This window comes from Python bivittatus, unplaced genomic scaffold, assembly GCF_059951505.1.
Source record: "Python bivittatus isolate LINGU-HERP-01145 unplaced genomic scaffold, Pbiv_v1 ctg000440_np1212, whole genome shotgun sequence".
Lineage (NCBI taxonomy): Eukaryota > Metazoa > Chordata > Lepidosauria > Squamata > Pythonidae > Python > Python bivittatus.
In genome coordinates, this window is record NW_028277063.1 from 8,282,246 (window position 1) to 8,308,379 (window position 26,134).

At 38.1% G+C, this 26,134-nt stretch overlaps 2 protein-coding genes across 2 annotated transcripts; both read left to right on the plus strand.

The window, feature by feature from the left end:
• The first annotated feature begins 5,144 nt into the window (after nucleotides 1–5,144).
• On the plus strand, nucleotides 5,145–13,127 carry LOC148215767 (vomeronasal type-2 receptor 26-like). The gene is made up of 6 exons (XM_088142466.1): nucleotides 5,145–5,317; nucleotides 6,195–6,486; nucleotides 7,040–7,861; nucleotides 10,256–10,483; nucleotides 11,614–11,740; nucleotides 12,226–13,127. The coding sequence occupies exons 1-6, from the start codon at nucleotides 5,145–5,147 to the stop codon at nucleotides 13,125–13,127; spliced, it is 2,544 nt and encodes an 847-aa protein (XP_087998592.1).
• A 5,757-nt stretch (nucleotides 13,128–18,884) lies between these two features.
• On the plus strand, nucleotides 18,885–25,701 carry LOC148215768 (vomeronasal type-2 receptor 26-like). Its single transcript, XM_088142467.1, has 6 exons — nucleotides 18,885–19,057; nucleotides 20,118–20,409; nucleotides 21,346–22,212; nucleotides 23,118–23,345; nucleotides 24,191–24,317; nucleotides 24,800–25,701. The coding sequence occupies exons 1-6, from the start codon at nucleotides 18,885–18,887 to the stop codon at nucleotides 25,699–25,701; spliced, it is 2,589 nt and encodes an 862-aa protein (XP_087998593.1).
• Nucleotides 25,702–26,134: the final 433 nt, after the last annotated feature.

Below are 26,134 nucleotides of genomic sequence, written 5' to 3' on the forward strand. Positions count from 1 at the left end.
ATTTATTAGATTTCTCTCCCGCCCATCTCCCCTACAATAGGGGACTCTGGGCGGGTTACAGAGAGATTAAAACTATAAAAATACATAAAATACACCCCATATACAATTAAAACAATACTAAAAACAAAAAATCCAAGAAGATGGAAAATCAGGGTGGGGACAGCCGGCCACTATGGGGCTAACCATCTACCTGCTTGAGCTGTTCCCTCCCCAACCCAGGCCAAGTGGCAGAACCAGGTCTTCAAGGTCCTTCGGAAGGCCAGGAGTGAGGGGCCAATCGCACCTCCAGGGGCAGAATGTTCCAAAGAGCGGGGGCTACCCCAGAGAAGGCCCACCTTCTGGACCTCAATATGAGGTCGAAGCAATCTTGGACTCATGAAGGAGAGGGAAGGGAATTCAATATTTAATTCATTGGAAAGGGTACCCAGAGATAGAACATTCTTATGGGAAAATGCAAGGGATGTACATGCTCCTCTGTTGGCGCATCACTTTCATCAGTGTTTCCCTAACAAGCCAAGGCCTCATAATCTACCCGAATGTTTGGATGCTGAACAGCAAGCAGAGGAGGTTGTGAGTAAACAGGTGGAAGGTTTGGGAGGGGCCCTGGGGCAGGAAAGCGCCGAGACTGAAATTACTTGGCCTTTGACTTCTGGTATCCATCTTCCAAGGTGGAAGGGGGCTGATTTTCCTAACTCTGTAGCTGTTTTGCAGGAGGAGTTGCCTGACATGGAGGAATCATCAGGGAACTTGGAAGGAAGCACCATACCTGCACTTTCATCTCTACCACCACTGCCCAGTTCCTCTGAGAACTTGGAGGGGGAATCTGCCTTTGAAGGGCAGGGGGTGATGTCATGGAATGTATCTTTGAGAAGGAGAGTGATATAGGAGATCTAGGCTATCAGGAGGAAGGAGGTTCATTCCAGGAGAGGAAAGGAGGCAAGAGACAATACAGTCTGCAGGGGGAGTGTGGGAAGTGAAAGAGGTTCAGAATAGCCACTCCCTACAATCCCCCAGGATATATTCATTAGTTGCTGTTGTATAGATTTAGTTTGGCAAGATTCTGTCTATAAGGTGTAAGCAAATAAAGGAACTGTACTCGACTGGATTGTTTCACCGTTGTTCTTGGGCTGGGCCTGACAATATCATTTGTTTCCTATATGAAAAGTGTTAGTAATTGTTGTGGCAGAAGTGAACCTATAGGCATGAAACTGGTGTTTACCATTCAGAGTGCAGAGGATTATCTGTACCTGTGTGATTAGAGGTTTCCTATGGGGCCCACATTAGATAGGCCTCAGCAGGACAGAAGATTTTCAGTTCCTTAAGAAATGGTTTGAGTGAAGTTGGAAGAAAGTTCACAGGTTATATTCTGAACTTAACTTAGGCACACTACCACAATCTAGAGCTGTTTATTTATTTTATTTATTCATTTATCGTATTTATATAGCTGCCCATCTCACATAAAATGAGTCTTTATTGTTGGCCAAGGTTCATTTTTGGCATCCCTTCTTTTCAGTTTATTTATCTGTCCTCTTGGAGCCAGATGGAGCAATCCAGCTTCTGTCTTCAGCACTGGGATATACAAGTAGTCCTCAACTTATGCCCACAATTGGGATTGAAATTTCCATCACCAAGCAATGTGGCCATAAAGCAAAAAGTCACATGACCACATCACTTAGCAACTGCAATCCTGGCACTCCCAGTTGTCACCATTAGCTGAGAATTTTGGGTCATTAAGTGAGTACCCACCCCAATCCAAGACATTCCAGGCTTGGTCCCTCCCATCTCCAAGCCTCAGTAAGGTAAGGGACTGCTTCCAACTCTCCCCACCTGCCTATCTTCCCCCATCTCTTCCTACTGGCCTCCCTGCACCCTGCCTTGGGGACAGCAAATAGCTCCAGAACCATGCAGCTCTGGGGCTGTGTGCCACGCCCCAGGAAGCTGCAGCCACCCCAGCCCAGGCCCAACATCAGTTGCTCTCCCCATCCTGCATTCTGGGACTTCTGCTTCATCCTGCAAAAAAAAAAAAGCTCTTCTTTGCTCCCTCACTTCATTTTTTTTTCTTCCCCCATGGGTCGACTGGCCTGCTCCTGGTTTTCCGGCTAGGGTAGGTGGGTAGACTGTGCTCTTGCAGCCCACTTTGACTCTCTCCCTTGTTTTCTACAAGTAGACTGGTCCTCCTTCTCCTTTTTAGCTTTTTACCTTTAGCCTTCTGTTGCTAAAGCTTTCCAAAAAGTTCCTGGAGCGCAGCATGCCAAAAGGTTGTAGGTCCGGAGGGCTAAGGCTGGCCTGGTCTGCCCAGTGGCCAAAGGCAGGACTACCTGAGGTAGGTGAGGGAAGAATATATATATATATATAGCAGCTGGATAGCATAGTGGTTAGAACACCGCCTTTGATGCAGGAGACCGGGGTTCAAATCCCAGCTGGTTAGGGTCCTTGGGCAAAGACCCCCTAACGCTTCACCTGCCTACCTCAAAATATGAGAGTGACATGAACTAAGAGAGTCATGCCAGCTCGGACGTCACCCGGATTAACAAGGTCCATGTTAGATGTTGGGGAACTAGGACAATCTGATGTTAAGTGGGCTACTGGAACAAACCATACATGGACGAGACAAGAGAGAACTTGGAAATGATGGAATGCTACTGGGAGAATGGCTCCAACAGATCCCAGGAACACCCAGGAGCTTTTTGAAAAGGGGCTTTTTAGACCAAGAAGATGACCAAGGTCCTTCATAGGAAGTTTATTAAGTGTGGGAAGCCAGGAGAAGCTGAAGACCACTGGACATTATTGTAACATAAGAAGGGAAGAATATGCCTGCTGGATTAGGCCAAGGCTCAGTCTTCATCCATCATTCCCTATCATTAGCCAATCAGATCCTTCTAGCTTGGTCACAAGCAGGAGATAGAGACATATCACTTTTCTACTATTGTTCATCTGCAATAGGTATTTGAAAACAGTAAAAGATAAGACATTCCCACACATTCCTTGGCTACCTCTTGGTTAAGTAAGTTCAAGGACATTACAATACTCCTATGAGAATTTGACTGTAATTCCCTTTTTGTCAAAATCAAATCTTCCTTCTTCATATCCTCAGAAGCAAATCTTCCTTCCTTTCATTGAATGAGAGCAATAAAGAAAAGCTTTGTGTTAAAAGGGATACATTCCTCTAATTGCTGTCTGTTCCCTCTGACCTTGAAAGCTCAGTCTTATCTTGTGTTTATTTTCAGAAGCAAAACTTTCCAAGGGCAGATTTTCTTGCAATTATATCCAAATTCACGGACTGTATTTTCTTAAACATTTAAAACAATCCTTAAAAAAGTTGTTTCAGATCCATCTAGCCTCCAATCAACATTCTTAATTCCTTTCACTGTTTCCAAACATCAAACTATTTCTTTTTGATCTTTAAAGTTACTTCAGTCTTCTTTCTCCCAGGATAGTAGGAAATTCTCCCAGTGTACAGCAACTTGTCTTTCAGGAGGTTTTTAATTACCAAATTAAAATTTTAATTTGGTTTTAATTACCAAATAAATCACAGATAGGCAATTTACGATGTTAGTTAAAAGAGGAAGTAAAGTAAATCTAGTGTCCTTCTGAAAGCTCCACACCACAGCTTGGGCTCAATGTTTTTCCCTTGACTCCCAGAGCATTCCACCCACTGGAGATTGCTAGATTGGAACCTCTTCACGGGAAATCTCGGTCAGCAGTACCTGTGGGTGATCCTGTTGATCTCCTTTATCTGGAGATGACTTTGAAGAGCTGGACCAAGGCCAACTCCTTTAATTGCCATGGGTGTCAACTCCACAATGGAGCCATATTTAATCAGCCATTTCTTCCCTGGAAGCCAAGAATGGTTTAATTTTAATAAATACACAATTAATCTCTTCTTTACCTCAGATTCCTGAATGACATTTTCTATTCCACACAATCCATGTTTCAGTGGGTGGGTTACTTAGGTTTGCATGCTCAGATCCACAAGAACATTGTCATGTCTCTCATAGGCAGAAATACAAAAGGCCCAAATGCCTTTGGACAAAGAAAGACTTAGTACAATTGTGTAAAATTTGTTCAGTTGGTTTTTGTCAGTCCCAACCATTTTTGGATTGAAAATTTAAACATGGGCAGCTTAGATTACAAAAGCAAGGCACACATTTGTCTTTAAATTATGATTACAGTAATGAGGATGAAGAGGATGAGGAATACTAGGAGGATACTAATTAGATCTGAGAAATTAGACCTGAGAAAGCTGATAGAATGAAATGAGGTAAGGGTCCATCCCAAAGTAGCCTGTGCCTATACAGGTAGACCACAACTGGGAATGGCAACTCAGTTGTTAAATGAAGCGGCTGATAAATGAAACTGCGACTGCGCATATGATCTTAATTCAGCTTTCCTTTGTGTTACAGACATGCAAATGTCATAAATGCAAGGATTGGTCATAAAGTTACTTTTCCATCATCATCGTCATAACCACAAACAGTCATTAAATGAGGCAGTCACTAAATTAAGACTACCTATATATATTATATCCACAGTGATCCAGATAATTTAGAGATTTAAGAACTATTTCTCTATTTACCTAATTACTATGTGCTTTCATCCCTTCTATTTGTATCCAGGAAGACCAAAAAAAAAATCTTTGCAATGGAACATGTACACTGAAGTACTGTGTGCCAAAAAAACCTTTTATTTGCCAGATTACATCAGTGTTAATAGAGCTTCAAGTGGAAGGTAACATAACTGATTTTCAGCAATGCTAGGGAGGATTCACCAATTTTAGATAATTACCAAAGAGCTATAATTATTTTTGCTGCTTTACGATCTCTGTGCTGTCTAATATCAAACTTGTTTACAAAATGAGAGTATATATGTGTGTGGTTGTATGTGTGTGTGTCTCTGTGTGTGTATGTATGTTGTGTATATACAGTCAGGTCTAAAAATCAGTGACAGATAGATTCCAGTCAGATTGATTCAAGGACACACTCTTTGTAGTTCATTCATCAAATTCCAACTTTCATTCAAATCTAGCCATTGTTATCACATAGGCTATAATGTCTGCAGTATAAATATATTTGTGTCTTAGTTTAGTGTGTCAATTACTACTTAGGATGCGGATAGTAGTTTTACTTTTTCTACTACTACCTCACATGACGCGCCAGAAAAATGTGAATTGTCGAATTGTGGATCACCATCGCATTTTTCACAAGTACCTTCAGCCAGGAGATCTACTTTTGGGTGGCCTTGTTGGTCACACGATCTTTGCCTCCAGACCAAAACATTTTGATGAACCACCACCTCCAATGTACTCTGAAGCCTACATGTAAGGAATTGGATTTGCCTTCAATATACTTCTGAGCAGATTATATGTAGCAGACCAACTTTATGGGTATGGTTTATTGCAGCGAGGCATGGAGTACATTCTATTGCTAGAAATCAAGTACAGATTGCAAATCTACTTTTGCTCCCCTACGTCTGAAAGTAAATACTGATTATATAGCTAAGGTTTATGATTTTTTTAAAGAAACCAGAATGTTAGACTTAACTCAATTAATGTAAAGTTAGGTAAGTAAGTACATAAAAGAACAATAAGTGTGTATTTAACTTTCAGCTAGGGAATGCATTTTCATTCATTTAGACCCAGATTCTCTTCATTCAACTCTTGCGTAAAAAATTGTATTTCACACTTCTTTATAACAAATCACCATATTTCTTCCAAATAAGATGAATAAAATATTCAATTCATAGGGCCACACAGTCTCCTGTTTACATATTTAGAATTTCTTTTGAATTTGTCCCTCTATTTTAACCACTAATATATAATAATTATAAATTTCTCTCTATATAAAAAATCAATGTAATTTTTTTCCCTAAATCAATCTAAACTCCCAAAGATTGCACAGATATATCAACAAATGCATTTATGAATTCAAAATTCAAATGGGGGGGGGGGCTGAAAGGAAAAAGGTTTCTATATTAGAACATTATAAAACCATCTTCTTAATATGCAAGTTTTCTTTTATTTCTAAAATACCCTTCTCCAAACATTTATCTTGTAGAATAACATCCTTCGGCTTGCTTTTGCTCCTTATGCTGAGGTAGCTTTGTTATCTGAAGTTTGTACCAAGCATGCCTCTTAAATGATGGCATATAACTAATTTACTAAATTAATTTCACATATAATGGAAATCCCACTGTAGGGTTATGACTCAGAACTACCAACATATCCTGGCCTTGGTCTTTGCGATAAAGGAAATCAATGAAGATCCCCATATCTTACCCAACATCACTCTTGGATTCCATATCTATGATAGTCATATGAATGCCAAGTGGGCCTTTCGTTCTGCAATGCAACTTATTTCTCCAAAGAAGCATTTTCTCCCCAATTACCATTGTGATATTAAAGACAATCTTCTTGCAGTCATTGAAGGACTTGATATTGAATCCTCCCACCATGTACCAAAGGTTTTGAGCATCTACAAGATTCCTCAGGTAGGATTTATGTGCAGACTATAATGAGTAACCTTCTTCTGCCTGGAATGTTTTGTGTTGTGCAGATAGAGTTTTTTGTTTTTTTTTAAGTGTATAGAGCTTATTGGTGTGGCAATGTAGCTAATCTCAGAAGTGTCAGCTAAGAACATTCTAGCATTAAGAAGTCTTTCACTGCTGTTAGTATGGCTGACAGTTTAAAAGTCACCTCACCTCATAAAATATGAAAGTGATAAATATAAATATAAAAATGATTATTGTATGCCGCCCAGAGTCACTTTGTCTGAAATGGGTGGCCATATAAATTTGATCCATAAGTAAAATAAATAAGAAATCTTATCCATTGGTATCAAAGTCTTCAGTCTTCCTGCGAAGGATGAATACTTGCCACATTTTGTTCCAGAGAGCATTTGTTCCACAATAAATTAATTTACTGAAATGCGATCCCAGCAACTCCATGGCGAAATACTGCTGCTGCTGCTGCTGCTGCTGCTACTGCTGCTAATCAGATGTACACATTAATCTTTGTCATTTTTGCAATTACCAATCCATTTAGCTTTCCTATGGCTCAGCTCCAGTGACAATGGATCACATCCAAACCCCTTACATGTATCAAATGGTCCCAAGTGAAGCCCATCAGTACAGGGAGATCCTCGAATTACTTCTCTATTTCAGGTGGACGTGGGTTGGGTTATTCACTTCAATTGGAATGAATTCAGAATGGATATTTCAAGTGATGATTCCAGACTTTGCCACTCATGGCATTTGCTTAGCTTTCATAGACACAATCTACAATGTAGGCATGGAAACTGAATATGGGGGTTTAAGGAAATGGACCTTTAAGCTGTGGAATAGAATCATGACCAGTACAGCCAATGTATATCTCGTCTTTGGTGATCTTCGCACTGTAGTGATTTTGAACTGGTTGCTTAGTATGGAACCAGACTATGAGACAGCAAACCATTTATATGGTAACGTGTGGATTTTGACCACTGAGCTAGAGTTTAAGAACTATGGAAGTAGTCATGGTCGGAAAGCTGCTGAAGTAATCTACCATGGTGCTTTATCGTTGGCTGTCCATTCCAATGAGCTGCCAGGATTTCAGCAATTTATTCAGGACAGAAAGCCTTCCAATGCAAAAGAAGATTTTTTTATAAGGGACTTTTGGTCTTATGCTTTTGGCTGCACCTTCCCCAACTCGGTTCTGAAGCATAGAAATCGTGACCTCTGCACTGGACTGGAGAGCCTGGAGAACCTGCCTGAAAACCGGTTAGAAAAAAGCATTACTGGGCACAGCTACAGCATCTATAATGCTGTCTCTGCTGTGGCTCATGCTTTGCATGCCATGTTGTCATCCAGATTCAAGCACAGAAGAATGGTGGAGAGGGAGAGGTAGACATTTCTGACTCAGCAGGCATGGGAGGTAATGTAAATCACAAAGGTCCTGTAGTGTTATATTATTGTAGTAGTTTATTCTCAATGGTGGGGCCATTACTACCATAAAAATTCTTCTCTAGCAGATTAGTAATGTTTTAAAGAAAACCTTGGGTCGAAACAGTTAGTAGGAAGGCAAGATCAACATAAGCCTCTCTATTTTATGATCTATGTAGTCCAGCTTTTTTAAAAAAATAGGGAGTTTTGTAAAAGAGAAACTATGAACGAACATTGTATAGTTTGACATTTAAATTAACTCCTACAATTATTCACTGATGTCAGTAATGGCATTCAATAATACATTCAGATTTTGTTTCATCTCATGTATTTATATTTCCCTGAGGCTAATCTTGAAGGTATTCTATACTTTATGAAACTTCTCCAATACAAAGTTGTCAAGCACCAACTCCATATTGCTAATTTTTTATAATCATTTAATTGATTTCTGAACAATGTGAGTGATGTGTGTCCAGATGCCATTGGACTTGAATGACCGACTCTCATTACTGGCCATGCTATCAAAGGCTGATGCTTATCACTGCTCTGTGAGACCAACTGGTATTAAAAGAAAAGTTGAATTATTTCAGATGTGACAAAATTCCATTCTGTTTGTGATATCTAGAGCTGGCATATACAGTCATGTGAAAAAGAAAGTACACCCTCTTTTAGTTCTATGGTTTAACATATCAGGACAAAATAAAAATCATCTGGTCCTTAGCAATTCTCAAAAGTAGGTAAATACAACCTCAGGTGAACTACAACACATGACTTATCCATGTCATCATTTATTTTACAAAAAGAAAGCCAAAATGGAGAAGCCATGTGTGAAAAACTAAGTAGACTCTTACTGCTTCCATAGGTATGAAGAGGCTAAGTAGCAGCCAGGTGCTGCTAATCAAAGGCCCTTGATCAATTGATCATCAGCAAGTGTGACTGCCTCTATAAAAGCTGAAGTTCTAGTAGTTTGCTGGTCTCGAGCATTGTGGTGTGTGTTAACATAATGCCAAAGAGTAAAGACATCAGCAATGATCTTAGAGAAGCTACTGTTGCTGCCCATTAATCTGGGAGGGGTTATAAGGCCATTTCCAAACAATTTAAAGTCCATCATTCTACAGTGAGGAAGATTCTTCCCAAGTGGAAAACATTCAAGACAGTTGCCAATCATCCCAGGAGTGGACATTCCAGCAAATTTACCCCAAGGTCAGACCATGCAATGCTCAGAGAAATTGCACAAAAATCTAACAGTTACATCTCAGACTCTACAGGCCTTAGTTAACATGAGAAATGTTCAAGTTCATGACAGTACAAATAGAAAAAGACTGACCAAGTATGGTTTGTTTGGAAGGGTTGCCAGGAGAAAGCCTCTTCTCTCTAAAAAGAACATGGTATCACAGCTTAGGTTTGCAAAGTTGTATCTGAACACATCACAAGACTTCTGGAACACTGTCCTTTGGATAGATGAGACCAAAGTGGAGATGTCTGGCCATAATGCACAGTGCCACATTTGGCGAAAAGCAAACACAGCATATCAGCAAAAACATCTCATACAAACTGTCAAGCACGGTGGTGGAGAGGTGATGATTTGGGCTTGTTTTGCAGCCACAGGACCTGGGCACCTTGCAGTCATTGAGTCAACCATGAACTCTCTGTATACCAAAGTATTCTAGAGTCAAATATGAGGCCATCTGTCTGACAGCTAAAGCTTGGCCGACATTGGGTCATGCAACAGGACAATGATCCCAAGGACACCAGCAAATCTACAACAGAATGGCTGAAAAAGAAAAGAATCAAGGTGTTGCAATGGCCCAGTCCAAGTCCAGTCCTCAACCCGATTGAAATGCTGTGGCGGGACCTCAAGAGAGCTCTGCATAAACAAATGCCTGCAAACTTCAATGAACTGAAGCAATGTTGTAAAGAAGAGTGGGCCAAAATTTCTCCACAACAATGTGAGAGACTGATAAAGTCTTACAGAAAATGATTACTTCAAGTTATTGCTGCTAAAGGTGGTTCTACAAGCTATTGAATCATAAGATGTACTTAGTTTTTGACACATGGCTTCTCCATTTTAGCTTTCTTTTTGTAAATAAATGATGGCATGGTATAATATGTCATGTGTTGTTGTTTATCTGAGGTTGTATTTACCTACTTTTGAGAACTGGTAAGGACCAGATGATTTTTATTATGTCCTGATATGTAAAACCATAGAACTGAAAGAGGGTGTACTTTCTTTTTCACATGACTGTCCATATATACTTTAGTCTTTCAGGATATATTTAACCAATATTCAGTTCCTTGTTTTTGGAAGATTTCCTTAAACATTTGTTCCCTTTCCATGTAGCTGTTCCATTTTCTGAAGCAAGTCTCTTTTAACAATACCATAGGGGACAAGGTTTCCTTTGACCAGAATGGTATGTTTCTAACAGAATTTGATGTCATCAACTGGGTGTGGTTTCCAAACCTATCTTTTACTAGAGTACAAGTTGGCATGATCAACTCTCAAGCTCCAGGAGACCAAAAAGTTATTCTGAATGAAAATCCCATCATATGGCACCATTGGTTTAACCAGGTAGGAGAAAACTGCAAACCTGTGGGAACTCACCTCACAGAGTTGTTGTTGTGGGGAAAACAGGAGGCAGGAGCATTAAGTAGCCTCCTTGAGTTGGACAAAATAAAAGCTGGATATAAATCTAATCATAATTCGTAAAAAAAGTCACCATCCTTGTCTAGGATCACTGTAGAATAAAAAGGGAGATGAAGAAAGACCTTTGCCCTTCACTTTCCATTTGGGGGTCTCATAGGAAATCTAGATCATCTTTAGGAACTCCACCTGTGGCTATGCAAACATACATGTACAACCCATATTTTTTATCCAAAGCATTTCCCCATCAAGAGAGCTTTGTCCCCTCTGTTTTTATTGAATTCAATCCAATCTGCTACCAGCCAAATGTATTCTGACACATGTCTACTTTTAATAAAGCACAATCATCCTTCACCACTGGAGAAATTACACAATGAGGTCTGTTAGCTAATGTCTACATTAGTCTATGAAATAGGACTCTAATTAGGACAAAACATATGCTCTTTTTACCAGGTTTTTGTATAACTAATATATACTGTACTTCATTAAATGAAAAAGATAAAATACCATTTTGCAAAAATCTCATTGAGTTGTACACACAAACAGAGACCCACACTGTAGACAGAATTTATATGTCAGCTGAAAGGTATATCAATAAATGTTTTAAATCGATGCATATTAGAGTTATTCAATCTCATTATATTTATGTTTCATTTGTTATTGTTATTTTTAGGAATCTAGGTATAGAAGAATAGTTTCAGATTTAGAAGAACATCTGTATCGTCAGATTATTTCTCAGGTTCTCAGGCTTAGTATTTCTGATGGAGTGCTCTTTTTTTTTTTATAGGAAAATGTACATCTTCAGAATAACTACGTATCTTACCATTCCCATATTTAACGATTGTAACATACCCAAAATATCAAAGTTGCTTTCTTTGTACAATCTGATAGGAAGTTAGGAGAACAGGATAATTTGGGCTAAGAACATTTTAACCGAAAGAACATATCCAGTAATAGGTAACTAAATGTCATGTTCTCCTCTGGACTGTAAAGATTCTTAACTTATCCTTGGGAAGGTTTATTCTGATTTGTGGTTTCCACTGTTATTGGTGAATTAGGTGCAACCTCTCTCAGTCTGTAACGACAATTGCCAACCAGGTTACAGAAAACAAAAGAAAGAAGGGGAGCCCTTCTGCTGCTATGTCTGCATTCCCTGTCCAGAAGGCAAGATTTCTGAGTGGGAAGGTAAGGGGGGCAGTGCAATATTTGAGAGCACATTAGTTACCAATAGAGGGATAATAAAAGGGCTTCATGTCAGAAGATCATGCAGATCTCTGTATTCTCTGAGTAGCTCAGGAAAGTGGTAATAGATGTGCAGTTGTTGGGGTTTGGGTACATTGGGATTAATTCTTAGTAAACAGATTCTCAGGGTAAAGCAATTCCACAGAATAACACTCTGAATTAATGTACTCGTCCAGTGCTACAATTGGTGGGAAGAAGAGAGGAGAACTAGAGAGGGCAGTAGAGTCAGCACAGAGTTGAATGCATTTCTGTGCACTCCAGATAAGGCATCTGCTATTGGGCATCTCTAACAATGGTTCATCTCTCAAGGGAAAAGTGTTTCTTGTAGAGAATTGCTCTTCTTCACTAGCAAACTCTTGATCATTATTCCTATCAACAACTTCAGTATCAAACTTTTGTGTGACTAAGGCTAACATTCTCTTCTCCAGATATGCCCGACTGTGTTGAGTGCAAAGAAGATCATTACCCAAACAAGTATCAGAATATCTGCATCCCCAAAATTGTAACCTTTTTATCCTATGATGAACCTATGGGAATGGTTTTTGCCACCGGTGCTCTTTTCTTTTCCTTGATCACTGTTCTCTTGTTAAGAACATTTATCATGCACCACAGTACTCCCATTGTTAAAGCCAATAACCGGGACCTCACCTACACTCTTCTCATCTCCCTCCTGCTCTGCTTCCTTTCTACCCTGCTTTTCCTTGGGCAGCCTCAGAAGGTGAAGTGTCTCCTGCAGCAATCGGTATTTGGCATCGTCTTCTCAGTGGCCGTGTCTTCTGTGTTGGCCAAAACCATCACTGTGGTTCTGGCATTCATGGCTACCCAACCAGGAACAAAGAGGAGCAGATGGATGGGGAAAGGCCTGGCCAGTTCCATTGTTATCTCTTGTTCTCTTATTCAAGTAGGCATTTGTACCGTGTGGCTGGCAACCAGTCCCCCATTCCCGGATGCTGATATGTACTCAGGAACAGGTGAAATTACCCTGGAATGTAATGAGGCATCCCCCATCATGTTTTACAGTGTGATTGGGTACATGGGCTTTTTAGCCATTGCCAGCTTCATTGTGGCTTTCTTTGCCCGGAATTTACCTGACAGTTTCAATGAAGCCAAATTCATTACTTTCAGCATGGTAGTGTTTGTCAGTGTGTGGCTGTCATTTGTCCCAACCTACTTGAGCAGCAAAGGAAAATACATGGTTGCTGTGGAGGTTTTTTCTATTTTAGCTTCCAGTGCTGGATTGCTGGGTTTCATATTTTTCCCCAAATGGTACATTATAGTTGTGAGGCCTGAACTGAATAACCGGGAACATCTTAAGTGGAGAAACCACTGAAGATGCAAGAAAGCTGTGTTGGCAAGCCACATGTATTACATTTCTTCCATTTTTTTTTTTAAACACATCATAACAGATATAAATGATTGGACATGCACGGAAATGGAAATTGATTAAGATATGTACAATGTCTTCTACAAAATCTTTCTGTGATTGTATACTTTAAATATTTGGCAGTCTGTGCTGAACTTGAAAGATTTCCCCAACTACCACAAGGCTTATCCTAACTGTACCCTTTGAGTACTCCTAACCCTTGGTTATGCTGAATTGCCTCTAAATCTTATTGCAATGAGACATTTTGGCAGCTCCTTGAAAGATATTTAAGGAACAGTTCAGATTGCCATAACCTCTCAATTGATAATTCTCCTGCTGCTGTACCCTCCTTACTTTCTGTTCCAAAACAGCAGTTTTCAGTTGCTTTTCTTCCTAGGGATGGGTCTTCCAGGACATATATACTTCTACATGTTTGGATATATAGGCACTCACATATAACATTACACGATACAAGTTTAATTGAATTTATATGCACCAAGCTAAAGCATATGTCAGCACAAACAAGCAGCTTTAAAATGAGAAAACAAATGAAAGAAAAACAAAAAACTTTCCCCACATTTCCTCAGCTGTTCCTCAAGCAAGTCTGATGAAGCTACTTTCAACATTCACTAGAAACATAAGAAAAGAAACAAAGTACCTTTATTTCCCTGAGTTAACTAGTGTTCTACTTTTTAATAATAACAACAACAACAACCTACTGCTACACCATTTGAAATCATCCTGGCTCATTCTGAAACAGAGATATTCTGCACCATAGGCACATGTTATATCCATGAGTTCAACAAGAAAAACCAAGAAGAAAGAACAATAGCACGGTGCAGGAGACTGTATTCAGGAAAGACTGGGAAAATGAGATGAGGGGCCATTCCTGCCTCTGCGAAGTAGCCACACTACCACAAGGTATATCCTTACTATGCTGTTCGTGTACTCCTAACCCTTGATTATGCTGAATCAGTAGGGCTGGTTGGGTTGAGACATTCTGGCAGCACCTTGCAAGATATTCAGTCTACACTTCAGGTTGCCATGTCATCTCATTTGATAATTCCTCTGCTGCTGTATCCTCCCAACTTTCTGTTCCAAAACAACAATTTTCAGTTGTTTTCTTCCTAGGGATGGGTCTTCAGGACATATATATTTGTATATGTATGTATAAATAGGCACTCACATATAACCTTATATGATGCAAAGTTAATGTGAATGTATATCTACGAAGCTAAAGCATATCCAGGCACAAACAATCAGCTTCAAATTAAAAAATAAACAAAAGAAAAACAAAAACCTTTCCCTGCATTTCCTCAGTTGTTCCTCAAGAAAGTCTGCTGAAGCTACTGTTACAGAAGGTCTTTTTCACAGACAAAATAATTTTAGCACTGGACTGGCTTGCAGAATGCAACCAATTCAAAATTTGCTAGTATTTTTTTTTTCTTTTAAATATAATAATAAGCCTCCTGGTGCACCTTTGGAAATCATGCAGGCTCATTCTGAACCAGTGATGTTTTGCACACTGGGCTCATTTTACAATCATTATTTCAACAAGAAGAACTAAGAAGAAATAACTCCCTCTCCAAAGTAGCCAGACTGGAGTCATTGGCCTAGAAGAAAGCCAAGCCCAGCAGGCAACACAGAAGGCAGCACTACAGCAGACAGAAGCAGGAAAATATACCTTGAAGGTGGAACAGGATGACATCATCTGTTCCTGCCCTCTAAAAATGGTTGCTGGCCCATACTGCCAATGGGGCAACCTGACTTTGTACATAAACCCTGAGAATTTGAAATGCTGAAGATATTGTCTCCCTGATTTTGCTTTATTAAGAGTATACAAATATTAATTGAAATGTTAAACCAGCAAAACAAAGACCCTTCACTTAAAATGTGGAAAATAGAATAGCATTATCATACCATCTCCCAGGAGTATATTTTTAGGAATGAATTACCTTCCAGCAAAACATATTGGAATTATATATTTTGGAGTCCAGTCTGTTTTGCCAGTATTTACTTCAAATGAGATTAGATGTTTTAGTCAACTATTTTACATGCTGTATGTGTTTTGCCTTTTATTCAAAATTAGTAGATTAGGACAAAATTATTAGACTAGGAATATCTTGCTTCAGTAATTGACCACAAATTGATATCTGCTTTCATTGACCATGATTTGAGTATGGGGGAGCTATGGTAGAAAATAGATACATAAAATTGCACTTTAGTCTCAGAGGCTAATGCCCCCCCCCCCAGTTTGGTGTTTGTTTGCACGTTTGGGGTGACTAAACTTTTCCAGAGTCACCACAAAATCATTGGCACAATTGTAGATGTATAAAAAAACAAACAAACAAACAAGAATTCCTCTTTTTTAATACCGAGAATTTAAGTGCCTTACTTCTTTAAAAGCTGTGGCACACCACTGACAACTACAAGAGGTATATTATCCCCTATGATAGTACAGGAAATGAATTTCTGCATGTTATGCAACCTCTAGAGTCTCCAATCCTAAACCTATATGAGGGGAGTCTCGACTTCTCATGTGATTGTCCTACCCTGGGGAAAAAGTGGTCCTCTCCGCCCCCAAGTCTCAAGATACTGATGGTACATGCCAGGCTTGTTTGTAAATGATTAGATGGTGGATGAAATGGCAAATGTGGCATGTATTGCTGAAACTTAGATGGGCAAGATAAGCAATGTTGCTCTCTTTGGAATCTGACCAGAAACCTGCATTTATTGGGCAACGTCAGAAGGTGAAATGTGTCCTGCAGCAATCAGTTTTTGGCATTGTCTTCTCAGTGGCTGTTTCTTCGGTATTGGCCAAAACCATCACTGTGGTTCTGGCATTCATGGCCACCCAACCAGGAACAAAGAGGACCAGATGGATGGGGAAAGGGCTGGCCAGTTCCATTGTCATTTCTAGTGCTCTTGTTTAAGTAGGCATTTGTACCATGTGGCTGACAACCAGTCCCCCATTCCTGGATGCTGATATGTATTCATGAACAGGTGAAATTACCCTGGAATGTATGAGGCATCCCCCATCATGTTTTACAGTGATTGGGTACATGGTTTTTTTTAGCCATTGCCAGCTTCATTGTGGCTTTCTTTGCCCAGAATGTACCTGATGATTTCAATGAAGCCAAATTCATTACTTTCAGCAAGTTAATTTTCTTCAGTATATGGCTGTCATTTGTCCCAAACTACCTGAACACCAAAGGAAAATATATGGTTGCTGTGGAGGTTTTCTCTATTTTAGCTTCCAGTGCTGGATTGCTGAGTTTCAGATTTTTCCCCAAATAGTACGTGATAGTTCTGAGGCCTGAACTAAACAAGTGGGAACATCTTAGGTTGAAAAACCACTGAAGAAGCAAAGGACCTGTCTCAGCAAGCCACATCTATTATAAGCCTTCCAGGTAAAACACAACATGACAAAACACTTTTAAAAAAAAAAAGTCTATTGCTGCACCATTTGAAATTATTCAGGCTGATTCTGGATGTTGGTTTTTTTGGGTGGGGGTGGGGGTGGGGGGAAGGGTAGCAATTTAATTAAAGGTTATGATCACAACATTAAAAATAATTTAAACTGAGTAAAAGAATCTTAATCTTTAGTCCATTCAAATAATTTCATATAACATAATTTCTTTTCATTTTTTCTTTGTCTCTACTCTCAGGATTATTCCAAAACTTTAACAAGCCTCTTTTGTACATCCAATACAGGAAAATTATCTAGGTCACTCTCTTGGATTATTTGTGGTATATCCCTTTTAATTATTAAGACATCAGCTGGTTTCTTTTGCATCTCCAGGGTAGCATATTTTGTCCATGTCATTCTTGTAGCCTGTCATTTGTACATCCACTTTCAACTCAGTCTCGATCTTTTCAGGTAGAGCTTATTCCTCTTCGCTGACATCTTTTAGATATAATCTCTCCATAGAGGCTGATGTCTCTATTGACACTATTAAAATTAACTTGAATCTACTGTTCAAAAATATCCTCCAATATATCCAATTTTAAAATATTTTGCTTCATTCTGTAATTATGAATTGAGATTCTATGTTCTTCTCCTTTACTTGTAAGCTTTAGTTCCCTCTAGTTTCATGTAGTTCCCTCCAGTGTCCAATTTTTAAAATCTTATTATTTTTTTTAAAAAAGATTCAAAACAAAAGCATTTTCCCACAGGAAGGAATCTTTATAATTAATTCCAAAATCATCGTTTAAATCTATCTGACTTTTAACCTATTTGTATCTTTCTAAAATAAATGTTTTAATAATCTTTTTGCTTTTTTTTAATAAGTGTATTAAATAATAAAAAGCATACAGATGAAAGCAAACAAGAACTAACAATCAAAGAGAAAAATAGAGAACAGAAGAGTTAGAGATAAAGAAGGAATACAAATGTGATGAAAATTAACAGAAAAAGGAAAAAGGAAAAATTACAAAAAGAATTACTTCTGACTTCTTATACAGCAGATATAAATAAATCATATACTGACCTCTTACTCTTAAGCAACATCTTAATATATATATTTTGTATACCCTATTATTTTAATTAATCATCAGATCAAAAAAATCATGATTTCCTTTGATTTCATAAGTGCTTTAGCTTTATAGTGACAATGCAATCCATGCCAATTAATGAAGCAATATGGGCAGTACTGTTTTGAAGTTGAGGACACTACTCACAATATTGTTTTGATGATGCATCAGTGAAGCAAAACACCCCTTCAAAATGTAGCACATCTCTAGTATTTTGCAACAGGTTGGTTTTTCTTGGTTCCAACCATGTTTTGGATTGAAGATTTGATCAAGGACATTTTAGATTGTGAAAGCAAGGCACACATTTCCCTTTAAGTGATGATGACAATGATAAGGATGATGAGGATGAAGAGGATGAAGATGGTGCTAATGGTTAGATCTGAGAAATTAGATCTGAGAAAGCTGATGGAAGGGAATAACGTAATGGTGCACCCTGAAGTATTCTGTGCCTATACAGGTAGTCTTCATTTTGCAACCACAATTGGGAAAGGCAACTCAGTCATTAAGCAAAGTAGCAGTGAATCTGTGACTGTGCTTATCATCTTAATTCAGCTTTCCTTTGCTTTAGAGACCTGCAAAGGTCATAAATGTGAGGATTGGTCATAAAGTTACTTTTTTTGTCCTTGACATAAATGTGAGTGGTTATTAAATGAGGCAGTCACTAAATGAAAACCAGCTGTATATTATATCTGCAGTGATCCAGTTAGTTTAGATATTTAAGAACTATTTCTCTCAGTTTTTACCAAATTTCTATGTTCTATTTGTCTCCAGGAAGACAAAAAAACAATATTTGGAGTGGTACATGGAGACTGAAATAATATGTGCGACAACAAAAAAGTTTTCTTTGCCAGATTGCATCAGTGTTAATAAAGCTTCAAGGGAAATATCACACAACCAATTTTCAGCAATGCTCCAGAGGATTCACCAATTTTAGATAATTACAAAAGAGCTATAATTATTTCTGATGCTTTACGATCTCTGTGCTGTCTAATATCAGACTTGTTTAGAAGAATCAGCATGTAAATATGTGCAGGTCATTCATCAGATTTCAACCTTCATTCAAATCTAGCCATTGTTATCACAGAAGCTCTAATGTCTGTGGTATAGTTGTCTTTGTGTTTTAGTTTAGAGGGTTAATTACAAATTAGAATGTTGATAGTAATAGTGCTACTTTTTCTACTACTCCCTCACATGGCACACCAGAAAAATGTGAATTGTCGAATTGTGAATCACCATCGCATTTTTCACAAGTACCTTCAGCCAGGAGATCTACTCTTTGGTGGCCTTGTTTCTCACACCTTCTTTGCCTCCACACCAAAACATTATGATGAACCACCACCTCCAATGTACTTTGAAAGCTACCTGTAAGGAATTGGATTTGCCTTCAATATACATCTGAGCAGATTATAAGTAGCAGACCAACATTATGGGTATGATTTATTGCAGCAAAGGAATGGAGTATATTCTATTGCTAGAAATCAAATACAGATTGCAAATTGATTTTTGCTCCCCTACTTCTCCAAGAAAATATTAATTATGTAGTTAGTGTTTAAGATTTTTTTTTAATCAAAACAAAATGCTATAGACTTAACTCAGTTAACGTAAGGTTAGATAAGGAAATACATAAAAGAGCAATAAGTGTATCTTTCACTTTCAGCTTGGGAATGCATTTTCATCCATTTAGACCAAGGTTCTCTTAGCTGAACTGTTGTTTAAAAATTTCAATTTCACACTTCTTCAAAATAAATCACCATATTTCTTCCAATAAAAAGAAATAAAATATTAAATTCATAATGCCACACAGTCTCCTGTTTATATATTTAGAATGACTTTTGAATGTACTCTCTATAGGAATCACTAATATATACCAATTATAAATCCATTAGAAAATTTCTATCTATCTATCTATCTATCTATCTATCTATCTATCTATCTATCTATCTATCTATCTATTCAATGTAAAGTTTACCTTAAATCAAGCTCAACTCTCAGAGATTTCATGTATGCTTTATGTAATTTTCTTGGCAGCTATATAAAGTGGTCCACCCCTGCCTTCCTCTAATCTACATCCTTTGGATTCCCTGATAGTAGCCTTTTGGGGTGATTGACCAAGATCAGTTAGCAGTCTAGATAGAGATATATCAATAACTGCATTTATGAATTCTAAAATGAAACGGGTTGAAATGAAAAAAAAAGATTTCTAATTAGAAAACTATAAACTATCTCCTTGTGCAACTTTTTTCCTTTATCTTTAAAATACAATGCTCCATATTTAACCTACTGAATCATATCCTTCAGCTTGCTTTTGCTCCTCATGCTGAGGTAGCTTTGTTGTCTGAATTTTGTACCAAGCATGCTTCTTGAATTATGGCATAAAATTATTTTACTGAATTAATTTTTAACATAATGGAAATCCCACTGTAGGGTTATGACTCAAAACTACCAGCATATCCTGGCCATGGTCTTTGCGATAAAGGAAATCAATGAAGATCCCCAGATCTTACCCAACATCACTCTTGGATTCCATATCTGTGATAGCCATATGAATACCAGGTGGGCCTTTCATTCTGCAATGCAACTTATTTCTCCAAAAAAGCAATTTCTTCCCAATTACCATTGTGATATTAAAGACAATCTTCTTGCTGTCATTGAAGGACTGAATATTGAATCCTCCCTTCGGATACCAAAGCTTTTCAGTAGCTACAAGATTCCTCAGGTAGGAGGTATGTGCTTTTTTATGATAACTATCCTTCCTCCTGGAATGTTTTTTGTTGTGTAGATAGAGTTTTTTTGTTTTTGTTTTTAGTCATATAGAGCTTATTGGTCTGGCAATAAGCAGACCTTATTGGTCTGGTACCTAATCTGAGAAGTGTCAGCCAAGAACATTCTAGCATCAAAGAGTCTTCCACTGTTCTGTTATGGCTGACAATTTAAATGGCATCTCACCTAATAAAATATAAAAGTGATAAATATAAATATAAAAATGATTATTGTGGGCTGCCCAGAGTCACCTTGTTTGAGATGGGTGGCCATATATATTTTATCAATAAAACAAATAAATAAATACTTATCCATTGGTATCTGAGCCTTCAATATTCCTGGGAGGCATAAATACTTGCTACATTTTGCTCCAGAGAGTATTTGTTCCACAATAAATCAATTTACTGAAATATGATCCCAGCAACTCCATGGTGAAATACTACTGCTACTTCTACTACTGCTACTAGACTGATATTGCAGGCTTGAAAAGATAAACGTAGGGCTCCATTTATCCAATGGATTGAAAATGTTATTGAAGTTGCTACTTATGAGCAGATTGTTTAGAGACATAAACTTTATAGACCTATAATGAAATATGGGACACATTGATACAAAATATAATGAATAAAAAATGACATAACTATATTAGAAATATATATGTACTGCAATAATATTTGTATTAGATAAGCATATATAGAAATGTAATTGCTTATTGTTTTAATGATATATTGACACTTTTCTTCTTTTTTCACTTTTTCGTTAAAGCAGTCATATATTTTTGTCTTCTTTTGCAATGAAAACAAATTAAAAATAAATAAAGAACTACTACTGCTGATATTAATAAGCAGATATAAACATTAATCTTTCTTTGCTGTATCTCCAATCGGTTTAGGTCTCCTATGGCTCTGCTCCAGTGACGATGGATCACACCCAAGCCCCTTACTTGTACCAAATGGTCCCAAATGAGGCCCATCAGTACAAGGAGATTCTGGAATTACTTCTGTATTTCAGGTGGACATGGGTTGGATTATTCACTTCCATTGGAATGAATTCAGAATGGATATTTCAAGTGATGATTCCAGAATTTTCCACTCAGGGCATTTGTTTTGCTTTCATAGACACAATCTACAATGTAGGCATGGAAATTGAACATGGAGGTTTAAAGAAATGGACATTTAAGCTACGGAATAGAATCATGACCAGCACAGCCAATATATATCTCCTCTTTGGTGATCTTCGCACTGTATTCATTTTGAACTGGTTGCTGAGTATCGAACAAGACTATGAGACAACAAACAAAATATATGGTAAAGTGTGGATTTTGACCACTGAGCTAGAGCTTAAGAAGTATGGAAGTAATCGCAGTCAGAAAGCTGCTGAATTAATCTACAATGGGGCTTTATCCTTGTCTGTCCATTCCAATGAGCTGCCAGGATTTCAGCAATTTATTCAGGACAGAAAGCCTTCCAATGCAAAAGAAGATTTTTTTATAAGGGACTTTTGGTCTTACGCTTTTGGCTGCACCTTCCCCAGCTGGGTTCTGAACCATACAAATAGTGACCTCTGCACTGGACTGGAGAGTCTGGAGAATGTTCCTGAAAACCGTATAGAAAAAAGCACTACTGGGCACAGCTACAGCATCTATAATGCTGTCTTTGCTGTGGCTCATGCTTTGCATGCCATGTTTTCATCCAGACTCAAGCACAGAAGAATGGTGGAGAGGGAGAGGCAAACATTTCTGACTCAGCAGGCATGGGAGGTAATATAAACCTGCAAGGTCCACTAGTGCTTTATTCTCAATGGTGGGGCCATTACTACTGTAAAGAATTCATCTGTAGCAAAATAGTAATATTTTAAAGAAAATCTTGGGTAGAAAGTGTTAGTAGCATTGCAGAATCCTGTCTATTTTACTATCTACTGTATGTAATCCAGCTTTTTTAAAAATGGAGAGTTTTGTAAAAGAGAAACTACAGAAGAAAATTGTATCCATTTTAATTTATGTGTTTCATTAAGATGTCACGTTTTTCTACACATAACATTGTATCTTTTAACATAAATTCTTTGAGAAAAATATATAAAGAAAAAAGTGTGAATTCAGTTATGTAAAGGGAAATAGTAACAACTGTAGCTATTAGCTACTTAATTAATTTGACAATTAAATTAACTCCTATAAGTATTCACTGATGTCAATAATGGCATTCTATAATACATTCAGATCTAGTTTCATCTTATATATTTATATTTCCCTAAAAATAAATCTTGAATGAGGTCCATATTTTATTAAAGTTCCCCAATACAAAGTTCTCAAGGACCAGCTCCATATTGCTAATTCTTGAGAACCATTTAATTGATTTCTGAACCATATGACTGATGTGTAGCCATTGGACTGGAACAGCTGAGTCTCATCACTGGCCATGCTACCTAAGGCTAATGCTTATCACTGCTCATTGAGACAAACTGATGTTAAAAAAAAAAGAGTTGAATTATTTCAGAAGTGACAGAATTCCATTCTGTTTGTGATATTTGGAGCTGGCTCTTATATTTGAAGCTTTCTGTTTCTTTTATAAGAAAAAATTGAGATACATATATGCTTTTGTGTTTGAGGATATTCAATTTCTGGTTGTTGGGATATTTTCTTCAATATTTATTTCCCTTTCCATGTAGCTCTTCCATTTTCTGAAGCAAGTCTCTTTTAACAATACCGTAGGGGACAAGATTTCCTTTGACCAGAATGGTGTGTTTCTAACAGAATTTGATGTCATCAACTGGATGTTGTTTCCAAACCTGTCTTTTAGTACAGTACAAGTTGGCATGGTCAACTCTCAAGCTCCAGAGGGCCAAAAAGTTATTCTGAATGAAATTCCCATCGTATGGCACCATTGGTTTAACCAGGTAGGACATAAAAGAAAACGTGTGGGAACTCACCTCACAGAGGTGTTGTTCTGGGGAAAATAGGAGGCTGGAGCATTCTGTTAGCCCCTTGAGTTGGACAAAATAAAAGCTGGATATAAATCTAATCATAAATAGATAAAAATCAGTTGACATCCTTGTCTGGGATCACTGTAGAATAAAAAAGGAGATGAAAAAAGACCTTTGACCTTCATTTTCATTTGGGGTTCTGATAGAAAATCTATATCAACTTTAGAAATCCTTTAGGAAATCCATATTTGGCTATGGAAACATACATACTGTATATAATCCATATTTTTTATCCCAAGTTTTCCCCATCAAGACAGCTTTGTCCCCTCTGTTTTTATTGAATTCAATCCAATCTGCTACCAGCCAAACATATTCTGACGCAAGTCTACTTTTAATAAAGCCCACTCAATCATCCTTCACCACTGGACAAATTACTCAGTGAAGTCCTTTAGCTAATGTCTACATTAGTCTATGAAATAGGACTCTAATTAGGACATAACACATGCTCCTTTCACCCCTTTTTATTAAACGCTCTTTTCCTTTTTTTTTCTTTGTTCTGAATTATTTTTAATAAAGAAAGCAAAACCAAAACCAAAAAATACTTTCATTCCCATGACTGAGAAGACTCAGTGATGGTGCACATTCTGATATGGAATTAGTAGAACAGGATAATTTGGGCTCAAAACATTTTAACCTAAACACGATCTCTAGTAATTGGTAATTATATGATATGTTCTCCTCTGGACTGTCAGGATTCTAAGCTTATCCTTGGGAAGGTCTATGTTGATTTATGGTTTCCACTGTCATTGGTGAATTAGGTACAACCTCTCTCAGTCTGTAATGACAACTGCCAACCTGGTTACAGGAAACAAAAGAAAGAAGGGGAGCCCTTCTGCTGCTATGATTGCATTCCCTGTCCAGAAGGCAAGATCTCTGAGTGGGAAGGTAAGAGGGACAATGCAATTTATGAAAGCACATTAATTGCCAAAGGAGTGACAATATAAGGGGATTCCTATCATCTTCTCACAGGAAATCCCTGCATTGTCTACCTGTATAGCATACGTAAGAGCTAACTGATGGATGTGAAGCTGTTGGGGTTTGGGTACACTGGGCCCAATTCTGAGTGAACGTATGTTCAGTGTAAAGAGGCTCTCCAAAGTAACACTCTGAATTAATGTACTCCTGCAGTACCTCCAGTGAAGGGGAGAAGAGAGGAGAACCAGAGAGCTAAGTAGAGGCAGCATGGAGTTGAATGTTTTTCCATGCAATCCAGATCAGGTGTCCGGCATTGGGCTTCTCTAACAATGGTTCATCTCTCAAGGGAAGAGTGTTTATTGTAGAAAATCACTTTCCTTCCTAATTAAGATTTATATGACTACCTCAAGATCAAACACTTGTGAATCAAGGGATAAACCTCTCTTTTCCAGATATGCGTGACTGTGTTGAGTGTAAAGAAGATCATTACCCAAACAAGCATCAGAATATCTGCATCCCCAAAACTGTAACCTTTTTATCTTATAACGAACCTATGGGGATGGGATTAGCTACCGGTGCTCTTTTCTTTTCCCTGGTCACTGTTGTCTTGTTAAGAACATTTATAGTGCACCACCATACTCCCATTGTCAAAGCCAATAACCGGGACCTCACCTATACTCTTCTCATCTCCCTCCTGCTCTGCTTCCTTTCTACTCTGCTTTTTATTGGGCAGCCTCAGAAAGTGATGTGTGTCCTGCAGCAATCGGTTTTTGGCATTGTCTTCTCAGTGGCTGTTTCTTCGGTATTGGCCAAAACCATCACTGTGGTTCTGGCATTCATGGCCACCCAACCAGGAACAAAGAGGACCAGATGGATGGGGAAAGGGCTGGCCAGTTCCATTGTTATCTCTTGTTCTCTTATTCAAGTAGGCATTTGTACCGTGTGGCTGGCAACCAGTACCCCATTCCCGGATGCTGATATGTACTCAGGAACAGGTGAAATTACCCTGGAATGTAATGAGGCATCCCCCATCATGTTTTACAGTGTGATTGGATACATAGGCTTTTTAGCCATTGCCACCTTCATTGTGGCTTTCTTTGCCCGGAATTTACCTGACACTTTCAATGAAGCCAAATCTATCACTTTCAGCATGTTAGTGTTCTTCAGCGTGTGGCTGTCATTTGTCCCAACGTACCTGAGCACCAAAGGAAAATACATGGTTGCTGTGGAGATTTTCTCTATTTTAGCTTCCAGTGCTGGATTGCTGAGTTTCATATTTTTCCCCAAATGGTACATTATTGTTCTGAGGCCTGAACTGAATAATCGGGAACATCTTAAGTGGAGAAACCACTGAAGAAGCAAGGAAGCTGTCTCAGCCAGCCACATCTATTATAACCCTTCCAGGTAAAACACAACATGACAGAACAGATTTAAATCAGTGGACATTCACAGAAATGGAAATTGATAAAGATATGTACAAACTGAAATCTGATTTCTCTGATCATAATTTGAGTATGGGGGAATTATGGTAGAAAATAGATGTATTAAATTGTACTTAAGTCTCAGAGGCTAATGCCCTGCCTGTTTTTTCTTAGCTTTATTTGCACTTTTGGGGTGTCTAAACTTTTCCAGAGTCACCAAAAAATCATAATTGTAGATTTATAAATAAACAAGCCAACAAGCAAGAACTCCTCTTCTTTAATGCCCAGAGTTAAGTGCCTCACATGTTTAAAAGCTGTTGCACAACAGTGACAAATGCAAGAGGTATATCAGGATCAAATTGTACT